Below are 12,209 nucleotides of genomic sequence, written 5' to 3'. Positions count from 1 at the left end.
ATTCGGCCCTAACATTTCAATATATGTTAAACATCTGATTTGTTACTTTTAAATGTTTTACATAGTGTGTATACCAGACAGTATATAGCATTTTGAACACACAACGATATTTCACATTTCATTTTGAAGAGATGATCATATCCTGTCCTTTGTGGGAGACAATGTTTTCTATTTGTCTAAGGTGGTTGCCTCAAGCACGGTTTTGAGTGGAAAAGGGTCTGAACCAGTGGCTCCAGCTCCACAGCCAGGCCCTGGGAATAAAAGAGGTCAAGAAAAGGCAGAGCGTGTGGAGAAGCCACCGGGTAAGTATCGAATAGCAACAGTGAGGATGTACAAGTGGGATGAAAAGGTTAGTCTTGAGTAAGTAAGCCCACCAGGCAGGAATCACCTGGAATTAACTGCTGGATATGCACTGTTGAGGCCCTTTGCTCGCCACTTGTAGCCAAAGGAATAAGTCAAGTTAGGTTTGAGTGAGATCAAGAGAAGTGATATCAACTGTAATAGACCAGTATCTTTGATCCCCCTCCAGGTACCTTCGGAAGCTCTGGCTCTAGTTCAAACCCCTACAACGTGGTGATGGTTGGAAACAGCAGTGTGGGCAAAACCTCCTTCATGAGGCGTTTCCAAAGTGGAGAGTTCTGTCGGCACCACGATGCAACCATTGGTGAGTATCATCATCCTTGTTGTATGTTTGGCATCATGCCCTTTCATGTCATGCGAAGAAATGAACACACCATGGTATTACTGTACATTATTCATATTACTCATTCATGTCTGGTTTCATGTTTGTTTGTTTGTGTGCTTATCATCTGAGCAGGTATTGATACCTGTATACAGTCTGTGACAGTGGATGGCAGCCCAGTGACTCTACAGTTATGGGATACTGCAGGTCAAGAAAGGTGGGTCTCTAACCTAAGTTCATCACAATTGTTCACTATATGTAATGCATTGATACAGAATCTGTTCCTCTGTCCTAATTTGAACCCTCCATGTGTGTGTTTTATTTGTTAGTATATAATTACCTACATGTTATACTATTGTTACACTCTACTCCCCAGATTCCACAGCATCACCAGACAAGTGTTCCACAAAGCCCAGGGTCTAATGCTGATGTATGACATCACTTCCTCTCAGAGCTTCTGTGACATCTGCTACTGGGTCAATTGCATTCAGGTAGGGGGCATTTAAATCATGCCTTTAATATTATAATCAAAGAACAACTATGTAACAACACAAACAATTGTTTGCAGGATTCACAGTTCTTCCACTGGTATCTATTGTACTGTCATAACCTTTTGTATTTTGTAGGAGGGGGCTCCAGATGATGTCATCGTTATACTCCTTGGGAACAAGACTGATTGTGCTGAACTAGATCGAGAGGTTCAGACTCATGAAGGGGAGAACCTTGCAAAGGTATGTTGACGTTACTGTAACTTTAACAGCCAGAATGTGGGCGACTGGACAGTAGGATTTACAGGTGATGTGATATAAATGATTATTTTACACTTCTGTAGCTGGTGCTGAAATTGACAGTGGTAGCAAAGCAGGATTGAGATCATTCATGATAAATACAAATAATACTTGTATTGATGATACTTGCCCTCACTCTTAAAGGGGTACGACATGCTCTTTATGGAGTGTAGTGCTGCAACAGGTGACAATGTGACTCTGTCTATGGAAACTCTGGCAAGGTAAGACATGCCGACAGGTCTTCCAAGTACAGTAAAAGCTATTGTTTGTTTGTGTTGTTTGGATTTGACTGCGTATTGTCATTATCTGCAAAGGGAAGAGGACTCTGTTCTGTGAATATTCAAACATTGATTTGGTGTGTTGTTGCTTCAAGGATGCTAAAGCAGCTGGGTGAGCAGACAAGACAAGAAGAGGGAAGCTTGGTGTTGCAGAAAGAACCGCCAATGAAGAAATCAGGCTGCTGCTGATCAAGGTGGAGAAGATTGGTACATGTCATAATCTGCAGCACATACACGCACGCACGTACGCACACACACATGCATTTGTGCCCTATAGCCCCTTATGATAGTATTTTTATTTCTAAATGTTCTATATGTAATATAGCAGATGTAAATGGTAAAAACATTTGTCAGTGCATGCCAAAGCATATACTGTAGTGGTAGTAATGTAACGCTTGAGATGATTCTCCCTTTTCTACGTCTTTCAAACACTGTTTGTGGGGGAAAAATATATTTATTAGATTATGAAGAGATATATATTCATAGCAACATTATTTATTTACAGTAGATAGTGTCATATTACAATTTATTATTGGGTTTCTTTTTGCTTGAAAACATCCACCTATGCAGTTTATACAAGCCTAATAAATACATAATACATTCAATTGCCTCCATAATTCCAGTCATATTGACAGAAAATATTACAAATTATTTCTTTAACTATTACTGTGAGTTCCAGGAGCTGCCACGCTCGTCCGATCCGTCGATCATATTGACTCACTGCTATTATCACATTGTACCTAATCTGTATGGACTAGAAGAGACTAGAAGTCAGAGACGTTCAGAGTGTGATTGCATCGATTGTTGTGTTGCCTCATGGGTTCCAGAGCAACAGTATGGCTAGCACCAACAGGCTGAGGAACACAGCAAATGCTATGAAGAAGACTTCTGCTGCCCACTGGCCATGCTGCACACCTGTCACCACCAGGGGGCGCTCTGAAGGGATCAGGTTGGTCAGGTTCAACATGTAGCCCAGCGTCCAGTTGATGTCTGTATCTGCCACCTGATAGACAGTGGTGTACATATAAACATAAACTCAGCAAAAAAGAAAAGTCCCTTTTTCAGGACCCTGTGTTTCAAAGATAATTTGTAAAATTCCAAATAACTTCACAGATCTTTATTGTAAAGGGTTTAAACACTGCTTGTTCAATGAACCAGAAACAAGTAATAAACATGCACCTGTGGAATGGTCGTTAAGACACTAACAGACGGTAGGCAATTAAGGTCACAGTTATGAAAACTTAGGACACTAAAGAGGTCTTTCTACTGACTCCCAGGGTCCCTGCTCATTTGCATGAACGTGCCTTAGGCATGCTGCAAGGAGGCATGAGGACTGCAGATGTGGCCAGGGCAATAAACTGCAATGTCCATACTGTGAGACGCTACAGGGTGACAGGACGGACAGCTGATCGTCCTCGCAATGGCAGACCACGTGTAACAACACCTGCACAGGAACGGTGCATCCGAACATCACACCTACGAGACAGGTACAGGATGGCAACAACAACTGCCCGAGTTACACCAGGAATGCACAATCCCTCCATCAGTGCTCAGACTGTCTGCAATAGGCCGAAAGAGGCTGGACTGAGGACTTGTAGGCCTGTTGTAAGGCAGGTCCTCACCAGACATCACCGGCAACAACGTCGCCTATGGGCACAAACCCAACGTTGCTGGACCAGACAGGACTGGAAAAAAGTGCTCTTCTCTGACGAGTCATGGTTTTGTCTCAACAGCGGTGATGGTCGGATTCACGTTTATCATAGAAGGAATGAGCGTTACACCGAGGCCTGTACTCTGGAGCGGGATCGATTTAGAGGTGGAGGGTCCGTCATGGTCTGGGGCGGTGTGTCACAGCATCATCGGACTGATCTTGTTGTCATTGCAGGCAATCTCAACACTGTGCATTACAGGGAAGACATCCTCCCTCATGTGGTACCCTTCCTGGAGGCTCATCCTGACATGACCCTCCAGCATGACAATGCCACCAGCCATACTGCTCGTTCTGTGCGTGATTTCCTGCAAGACAGGAATGTCAGTGTTCTGCCATGGTCAGTGAAGAGCCCGGATCTCAATCTCATTGAGCACGTCTGGGACCTGTTGGATCGGAGGGTGAGGGCTAGGGCCATTCCACCCAGAAATGACCGGGAACTTGCATGTGCCTTGGTGGAAGAGTGGGGTAACATTTCACAGTAAGAACTGGCAAATCTGGTGCAGTCCATGAGGAGGAGATGCACTGCAGTACTTAATGCAGCTGGTGGCCACACCAGATACTGACTGTTACTATTTTAACCCCCCCTTTTGTTCAGGGACACATTATTCCATTTCTGTTTGTCACATGTCTGTGGAACTTGTTCAGTTTTATGTCTCAGTTGTTGAATCTTGTTATGTTCATACAAATATTTACACGTGTTAAGTTTGCTGAAAATAAACGCAGTTGACAGTGAGAGGACGTTTATGTTTTTGCTCAGTTTATATGCATGTACAGTCGTGGCTAAAAGTTTTGAGAATGACACAAATATTCATTTCCACAAAGTTTGCTGCTTCAGTGTCTTTAGATATTTTTGTCAGATGTTACTATGGAATACTGAAGTATAATTATAAGCATTTCATAAGTGTCAAAGGCTTTTATTGACAATTACATGAAGTTGATGCAAAGAGTCAATATTTGCAGTGTTGACCCTTCTTTTTCAAGACCTCTGCAATACGCCCTGGCACGCTGTCAATTAATTTCTGGGCCACATCCCAACTGATGGCAGCCCATTCTTGCATAATGAATGCTTGGAGTTTGTAAGAATTTGTGGGTTTTTGTTTGTCCATCCGCCTCTTGAGTATTGACCACAAGTTCTCAATGGGATTAAGGTCTGGGGTGTTTCCTGGGCATGGACCCAAAATATCAATGTTTTGTTCCCCGAGCCACTTAGTTATCACTTTTGCCTTATGGCAAGGTGCTCCATCATGCTGGAAAAGGCATTGTTCGTCATCAAACTGTTCCTGAATGTTTGGGCGAAGTTGCTCTCTGAGGATGTGTTGGTACCATTCTTTATTCATGGCTGTGTTCTTAGGCAAAATTGTGAGTGAGCCCACTCCCTTGGCTGAGAAGCAACCCCACACATTAATGGTCTCAGGATGCTTTACTGTTGGCATGACTAAGGACTGATGGTAGTGCTCACCTTGTCTTCTCTGGACAAGCTTTTTTACGGATGCCCAAAACAATCGGAAAGGGGATTCATCAGAGAAAATGACTTTACCCCATCAGTCTAATCCCTGTACCTTTTGCAGAATATCAGTCTGTCCCTGATGTTTATCCTGGAGAGAAGTGGCTTCTTTGCTGCCCTTCTTAACACGAGGCCATCCTCCAAAAGTATTCGCTTCACTGTGCGTGCAGATGCAGTCACACCTGCCTGCTGCCATTCCTGAGCAAGCTCTGTACTGGTGGTGCCCCGATCCCGCAGCTGAATCAACTTTGGGTTGGGCGCCCTGAAGCCTTCTTCACAACAATTGAACAGCTCTCCTTGAAGTTCTTGATGATCCGATAAATGGTTGATTTAGGTGCAATCTTACTGCCAGCAATATCCTTGCCGGTGAAGCCCTTTTTGTGCAAAGAAATGATGACGGCACGTGTTTCCTTGCAGGTAACCATGGTTGACAGAGGAAGAACAATGATTCCAAGCACCACCCTCCTTTTGAAGCTTGCAGTCTGTTATTTGAACTCAATCAGTATGACAGAGTGATCTCCAGCCCTGTCCTTGTCAACACTCACACCTGTGTTAACGAGAGAATCACTGACATCATGTCAGCTGGTCCTTTTGTGGCAGGGCTGAAATGCAGTGGAAATATTTTTGGGGAATTCAGTTCGTTTGCATGGCAAAGAGGGACTTTGTAATTAATTGCAATTCATCTGATCACTCTTCATAACATTCTGGAGTATATGCAAATTGCCATCATGCAAACTGAGGCAGCAGACTTAAATTCATATTTGTGTCATTCTCAAAACTTTTGCCCACGACTTTATATGATAGACACACAGCTTCATTAAGGTAGCACAGCTATTCACATTGACTGCCATACAAGAACATTCCTTTTTTCATGATTTCTGTGGTAAAATGTCTTTCATTCTGTGTCCTGAAGCAAAATCTTTCGTATTGGATGTTGATGTTTTACATATGTCAATACACAAGTGTATAGTTAAGCACACACCTGTCTCTGGAAGTATATATTTCCCCAGGTCTGGTTGAACTTGTAGCCGTCTAGTAGTACTGTCATTATGTAGTTTGCTGAGGCACAGTAATCACGAAGGTACTTGTCCTTTTCACTATACTCTGCCTTGAGCTGCCAAAATAATTGATATTATCACAAACAAAGTTGTAGTAACATTGGGGCCGATTCTGACCCGAGGTAAGTGGTGTACATGGACGTGAAAGAAACGCACACCTGTTTAGGTGAGGTGCTGGCTTGCGGAGGACAACATATGAAAAAGAAAAGGAGAACCACACACTCGGAGCTCAGATGCAATAATTGAATAACCTAATAACCAACGTTTCAACAGACAAGCTGTCTTCATCAGTGGCGTAAATGGAACATAATTCCCTTTTTATGCACTTTTCTCTCTATGTGTATTCTGACCTTGAACTTAAGCGTGAGAATAGTATGCTATTTACCCCCTATTTGTTGGGGGTGGCAATCAAATAAATGAAGGTGTGTAGACAGATATGCTGTATTCTGACCTTTACTTATTTCCCTAATAATTCCACCACCTTTACGTGTGAGAAAACCATGAATAACGTGGAGTCTACCTACCGGTCCCAAGTGGAAAAAGCATCAAATTAATTTTTCAGATAGAAATAACACCATTCTCCATGCACTGTAATTTACAACTTGATAAGAGCTACAGTAGGTAAATTATTAATCTGTTTGGATAAATGCATTGTAAATATAATTGACACTTGTTTTAGATCTATTCAAGTTTATGAAATGCTGTGCCATTATGCAGTATTTAAATTACAAGGCTTTTTTTGCTTGCAGAGATGGGCCCTCTCAAATGTTTTAACTACAGGCTACCTTAATATTCTCTGTCACCACCGTTGTGATGACACAACATTAGTAGGCTTGATTGCCAACAACAACGAGATGCCGCTCGGTTTTAGGAAGTGCACTGGTAATGTGGAAGGTCAGCAGAGGTCTCTATATCTCACCGAGTCCCAGGTCCTTTTACAGAATGTGTCTATAGTTGTGGTAACCTGAGCCAGAGAGGACTGAGGAGCCAGACCAAGGAAGTCAAAGGTGTAATAGTATGTTGAGAAAGCCTAGGGAGAAGGAACAGTATGATGGTGACAATAAATTGAAGTGTTTGATTGAGCCTGCCTGGAGTGCCAGTTGAGTGGGCTTTGCGTAGATATAGGATGAACACTCACAAAGAAGTCGCCACTGACTGGGGGCTGGTATACCCCGTTGAAGCCACAGTCAGGAGCCAGGGAGCAGTCAGTCAGGTTCATGATGTTCTTCATCTGGTTGAGACACCGCAGTGGCTCACTGGTCCCTGTGAAGGTGACCTCTGAGGCCGGATCAAAGGTCATGGGTCTGGCAACGCAGGGGGAGTCATAGAGGTCACCCAGAGTCAGGGTTAGGTTGTAGCCCAGGTGGTAGCAGGGGTGCTTGACTGGGCGGGTAGACCCACTCATCTAAGAGAGGAGGAAGTTTGCTTGAATCAAAAGAAAAACAGCCCTTTAAACAGCCATAAAATGATTCTGACTCAACTGAGAAGCATTCAGTCAAACAGATTTTGGGTAATTAGATTGGCCCAAAGATATTTATGATGTGCTTTAAAGCTGGAATCCATAGCGGTGAAACTGCCAGGTCTGTTTGCGATAACAACAAAGTGGCTACTTTAAACAACGAACATTGTTTTTCCCCCTCGGACACCATTGCACGTGCAATAAAACAGCAGAGTATGTACTATGATTATTTTTACCACGATGCAGGATGCTCCTCTGACCAGTTACAATGTTTTGAAATCTAAAAACAATAATAAATGCACCTGAGGCATCCAGTGGCGCTGTTTCAACTTATGCAGATCTTAGCTTTAAAGAAGGCCTGGGTAAGGCCAAAACACTACTGCCTGTTTACACGTTTCTATTCCTGAAAACTGGTTTTATATCGACATGTAGGGGAAGTTTACCTGGCATTTTTACAGTACCCAAAACCATTCTGCAATTTCTTTGAGTCATATCTAACAGGTGACCAGACAACTACTCACAGTACCTTCAGTAGATGAACCCGTAGCTTCCTCATGGCCTGTTCCTTGCCATAGCACAGGTAGCTGTGTGTGTACACCTCATATTGGTAACCATAGAGCTTGGGTCCCAGGGCGGAGGCAGGGTCCTGTACAGGCTGGCCGGGGGTAAAGGATATCTGGGTAGAAGAACCTCCCATGTCCAGGGCGCCCCAGATCTTCCTTCCTTTAGGGCTCACCCATTCTCCCTCAAAGGTGTGCTGCTCATGAGAAGTACAAATACTGTATGTTAGCTATAATGTTAAACTGCAAAGACCTGCAATTCACCATTATAACAAGCTTTTACAGTGCTTATAAATGGTACTACTACTGTTTATCCACAAGCCTCTGTTAATTTTGCCTAAACAAGGTTGACACCATTCGGGAGTGTGTGTGTGTGGGTGCGTGTGCGCGTTCCCTATATTTGTATTCATATTTTTTATTGATCCCCATTTGCCAAAGCAGCAGCTACTCTTCCTGGGGTCCAGCGAAATTAAGGCAGTTTAATGTTAATGTTAAAAACATTACAATACAGTCACAGATTTCACAACACACTGTGTGCCCTAAGGCCCCTACTCACCACTTCCACATATCTACAGTACTAAATCCATGTGTATGTAGAGTGCGTATGTTATCGTGTATGTGTGTGAGTGTGTATGCATGTGTCTGTGCCAATATTTGTGTTCCTTCACAGTCCCTGATGTTCCATAAGGTGTTTTTTTTTATCTGTTTTTTAAAATCTAATTTTACTGCTTGTGTCAGTTACTTGATGTGGAATAGAGTTCCATGTAGTCATGGCTCTATGTGGTACTGTGTGCCTTCCATAGTCTGTTCTGTACTTGGGGACTGTGAAGAGACCTCTTGTGGCATGTCTTGTGGGCTATGTATGGGTGGCCAAGCTATGTGCAAGTAGTTTAGACAGACAGCTTGGTGCATTCAACATGTCAATACCTCTCATACACACCTTGATGAAGCTCTCTTGTAGATAGTTGATGGTGATCCATCCGTAAGCCCCTTCCTCCATCCCAGATAGGATCCGTGCCCCCCGGAAGTCAAAGGGATACCCCTGGATCGCCTTGGTTACCTGCTCCAACACCTGATAAGACTGGGTGTGATTCTGTAGCCTGAGGAGAGGAAAATATTCAACCACTCTTACCGGACAATGAAAGTAGATTTCATAAATGCTACTTTATTATTAAAACCAAGTTCTGCAGCCTGAAAGAGCATACATCACCCAGTCATAATGTACAGGAGGTTAAATACATTCCAAAAGCTTTGTGGTTCCAGGTAGAGCCCTCTGTGGAAAGGGTTTTACATGGAACCCAAAATGGATCTTCCTGGAACCAAAATGGTTCTTCAAAAAGGGTCTCCTATGGGGACAGCCGAAGAACCGTTATAGGTTCTAGATAGCACCTTTTTATTCTTAGAGTGTAGTCACCACATAGATTAGTGGGAGGTTTTTCTTGCACATTCATTCATAAAGTCGTAGTATTGGGATGAGGTAAATGAAAATGATTACACCTATCAAGATAACACCGCGCAGTCTTGACTTACTGCAAGAGTCGCATGCCAGCGGTAGCACCAAGGTACACAGGAGTTTCCCTCTGCTGGTTTGCAGGGACGGCTACCAGTGCACTTTCCAGGCACTTCCTCAGACTGAGCCCTGCACCAGGTGGGTCCTGGGCATAGCTAGAGATGCCATCTCCTACGGACAAGCAGGGGACAGGGGTGTGAGTCAATGGTATATTTCTTTATGTGACAACCATTACTGGGTGGTACTGGGTGATTTGTCTTGGCCCTTGCGATCAAGCTGCCATGAAAATAGGTGTAAGATGACTTAAGGGCATATTCTAACTTCTACCTTCTAGGGGCAAATCCTAACTACTCTCCCATTGACATAAATTTTGATTGACAAATTCCGGTAACTTTCCCAAAATCCCAGATGAGGAACGCCAGGTTGGAGTCTGCCCCTGCACCTTATTCCCTCTACATTCCAAAACCTGGGAATTTTGGCAAAGTTACTGGAATGTTTAAACCTTAACGTCATTGCATGACTAAGTGAAGATTCGCCTTACGTAGAAGTTAGTATTCACCAATAAGAGATCAAATAATAGAGTAGTAATAATGGTTCACTGACAGCACTCAGCACTGACCGTCAACATCACAGACCAGCATCTGTGACACCACCCCAGTGTGGTTTTCTTTGTTGCCAGGCCAACGGTACATGTAGAGAGAAGTGTGTGTGGATCCAGCATCGAACACCATCCCATACTGAAGGACACACAGAGACAGATAAGTCAAATACCAACAGAGAGAGAGAAACTAAGAGTACTTCGTCCTTACTCGGACAATCTAATGAATATAAATTTTTGATAACGTCCCATATTAATGTTGGGAAATTTTTGAGTACCTCCTTTCCCATATTATTGTTGAATATTGTCCCATATTGGGAGCTTGACAGGGGCCCTGTTGCATCCTGTGAGGTATGTGCTTTGTGAAGTCACATTGATGTCTGGGAAATGATGAAGGAAATGTGATATCCAAACGGGTCAAGGGTGGAATTAGGAGGGAACGCGTTGGAACGGCGTTCCCAAAGTCAAATTATTTCAACATGAAAAACATCGATTTTTAAGGTGGATTTTAGGATTTTACATGGGTGAGTTCCCAGAGTGAATATTCCCCAATTACTGTAGTTACAACCCAGGTAACAGTTTTTCTTCATCACCTGCATGCGATGGGGGAGATCCACCAAGTGGTGCTGAACTAATGTGAGGATTAGAGCGATGATGCCCACGCATCCCATCACTACCACCACTGCAGCCAGCGCAACCTGTTTCCCCATTGACATCTTCATTCCAAACACACCTGTAAGCCCACTCTCCTGGACACACACACACACACACACACACACACACACACACACACACACACACACACACACAGATGGCACACTTTGGTCTTGTTTTTATGGCACCATCGCGAAAGAGAACATCTGTTTTACCAGGGACATCTTCATTACAAACACACATAAGCCCACTGTCCCGGACAAACATACACACACATGGCAAATTTGTTGAGAACTAATCAACTGTCTCTCTAAAATCAATCCTTTGATTATAAAAACAAATTACACTGGAGTTTTTTTTCATGCCATCAGTGTGAAATATTACATTGTCATCGATCTTCATTCATAAATATAACATTATTTATAACATTATAACAGTACTAGTTTCTATAAATAGGCACAATGTACACAGTCTATCCCAAAATAATGTATATCTTATCTGATGTATCTGCTTTATTTTATCAGATTCTTATCAGACTCGTTACAGAGTTGGCAAGGACAATATATATATATATTCTGATTCAGAATTTACCACAGCAATTGTGAGTTTAATGTATTTATGCCACTTGTCTCCTATGCCACTGTCTCCTCTTCTCCAAAGGTGTAAAGAACTGACAAAGACTATTGTACATTATGTGATCTTAAAATGCTGTCTGTACATCCAAAATGTACATATCGCTTAACAGTATAGTTTTATAAAGATGTTAACATGAGAGAATTTTGCCTAACGTATTGAACAGATAATGCTGCCTTTGAAATAACCATGAAAGACAAATAGGAGCGGTGACTGACTAGTAGTCAACCATTAACAGAGAAAGCCCCTGAACTCTTCTATTAAAACATGAGATGACGACAGGAGTTTTCCACTTGATCGTCCATGGTCCAACATGGTCAAAACAACTGGACTTACCGTCACAGAAGTTTCTTCTCTGTGATCTCTTCTCTCTGACCCCCAGGTCAAATTAGAAACAGATGCGTTACCTTATAAATGTTTTGCAAGATCTTACACTGACCAGAGTATAGGCGTTCTCCCCCTTTCTCTTGTGCTCTCACTGACTATCACTTACGCACTCTCTCTGTCTCTCTCACTCACCCTCTCTCTCTCACTCTTTCCCTCCCTTCCTCACGTATCCCTAATAAACTCACACTCTCTCTCTTCCTCCCAAGATCTGATACACTGTACAATTTGTCATCTTTCTTCCTCAAGTGGTAGGCTGAAATGTAATGTTAGAGCCCTCACAGCTACTCACGAATTTGAATACATTGAATATGTGGACATTTGAAGTATGTGATGTCTCATGCTTGACGTAATGCTGACAATGCTGCCTTTGAAATAACCATGAAAGAC

The 12,209-nt window shown here is 42.8% G+C and overlaps 2 protein-coding genes across 12 annotated transcripts in view; one reads left to right on the top strand and one right to left on the bottom strand.

Annotated features, from left to right (window-relative positions):
* LOC110528322 (uncharacterized) overlaps positions 1-4,192 on the top strand; it is a 23,799-nt gene extending 19,607 nt beyond the window's left edge. The window contains exons 3-10 of one of the 2 annotated variants that reach the window (XM_090241651.1): positions 182-302; positions 530-664; positions 818-899; positions 1,059-1,173; positions 1,309-1,413; positions 1,615-1,691; positions 1,844-1,942; positions 2,576-4,192. In XM_090241651.1, the coding sequence (XP_090097777.1) occupies positions 182-302; positions 530-664; positions 818-899; positions 1,059-1,173; positions 1,309-1,413; positions 1,615-1,691; positions 1,844-1,937 (729 nt within the window). In that variant the 3' untranslated portion in view covers positions 1,938-1,942; positions 2,576-4,192. Of the gene's footprint in view, positions 1-181; positions 303-529; positions 665-817; positions 900-1,058; positions 1,174-1,308; positions 1,414-1,614; positions 1,692-1,843; positions 2,354-2,575 lie in introns of those variants that run through there. The other variant, XM_036983902.2, reaches the window with a different exon arrangement.
* Positions 2,183-12,209, bottom strand: entpd8 (ectonucleoside triphosphate diphosphohydrolase 8). Of its 10 annotated transcripts, none has more exons than XM_021610299.3 (10): positions 11,772-12,209; positions 10,742-10,897; positions 10,170-10,287; positions 9,571-9,721; positions 8,981-9,140; positions 8,007-8,237; positions 7,160-7,426; positions 6,941-7,051; positions 5,946-6,077; positions 2,183-2,751 (listed from the first exon to the last, which is right to left on the bottom strand). In XM_021610299.3, the coding sequence occupies exons 2-10, from the start codon at positions 10,868-10,870 to the stop codon at positions 2,563-2,565; spliced, it is 1,488 nt and encodes a 495-aa protein (XP_021465974.3). In that variant the 5' UTR covers positions 10,871-10,897; positions 11,772-12,209; the 3' UTR covers positions 2,183-2,562. The 10 variants fall into 10 exon arrangements, with proteins under 10 accessions (XP_021465974.3, XP_021465975.3, XP_021465976.3 ...); XM_021610300.3 differs by having other exon boundaries at positions 10,742-10,881; positions 11,772-12,165; XM_021610301.3 differs by having other exon boundaries at positions 11,875-11,958.

Source organism: Oncorhynchus mykiss, chromosome 7 (assembly GCF_057628025.1).
Source record: "Oncorhynchus mykiss isolate SJ-2025 chromosome 7, ASM5762802v1, whole genome shotgun sequence".
NCBI lineage: Eukaryota > Metazoa > Chordata > Actinopteri > Salmoniformes > Salmonidae > Oncorhynchus > Oncorhynchus mykiss.
Note: the sequence above shows the minus strand (reverse complement) of the source record. Positions and strands in the feature narration are given on the sequence as shown.

Bases quoted from the DNA above. Each gene is read 5' to 3' on its own strand.
- entpd8 (XM_021610299.3), bottom strand. From the start codon at position 10,870: ATGAAGATGTCAATGGGGAAACAGGTTGCGCTGGCTGCAGTGGTGGTA. The intron at 7,427-8,006 runs GTACTGTGAGTA...CTCCTCTCTTAG, and splicing joins TACGGGTTCATCTACTGAAG to ATGAGTGGGTCTACCCGCCC. The intron at 6,078-6,940 runs GTGAGATATAGA...TTATTTTGGCAG, and splicing joins GTAAAAGGACCTGGGACTCG to CTCAAGGCAGAGTATAGTGA.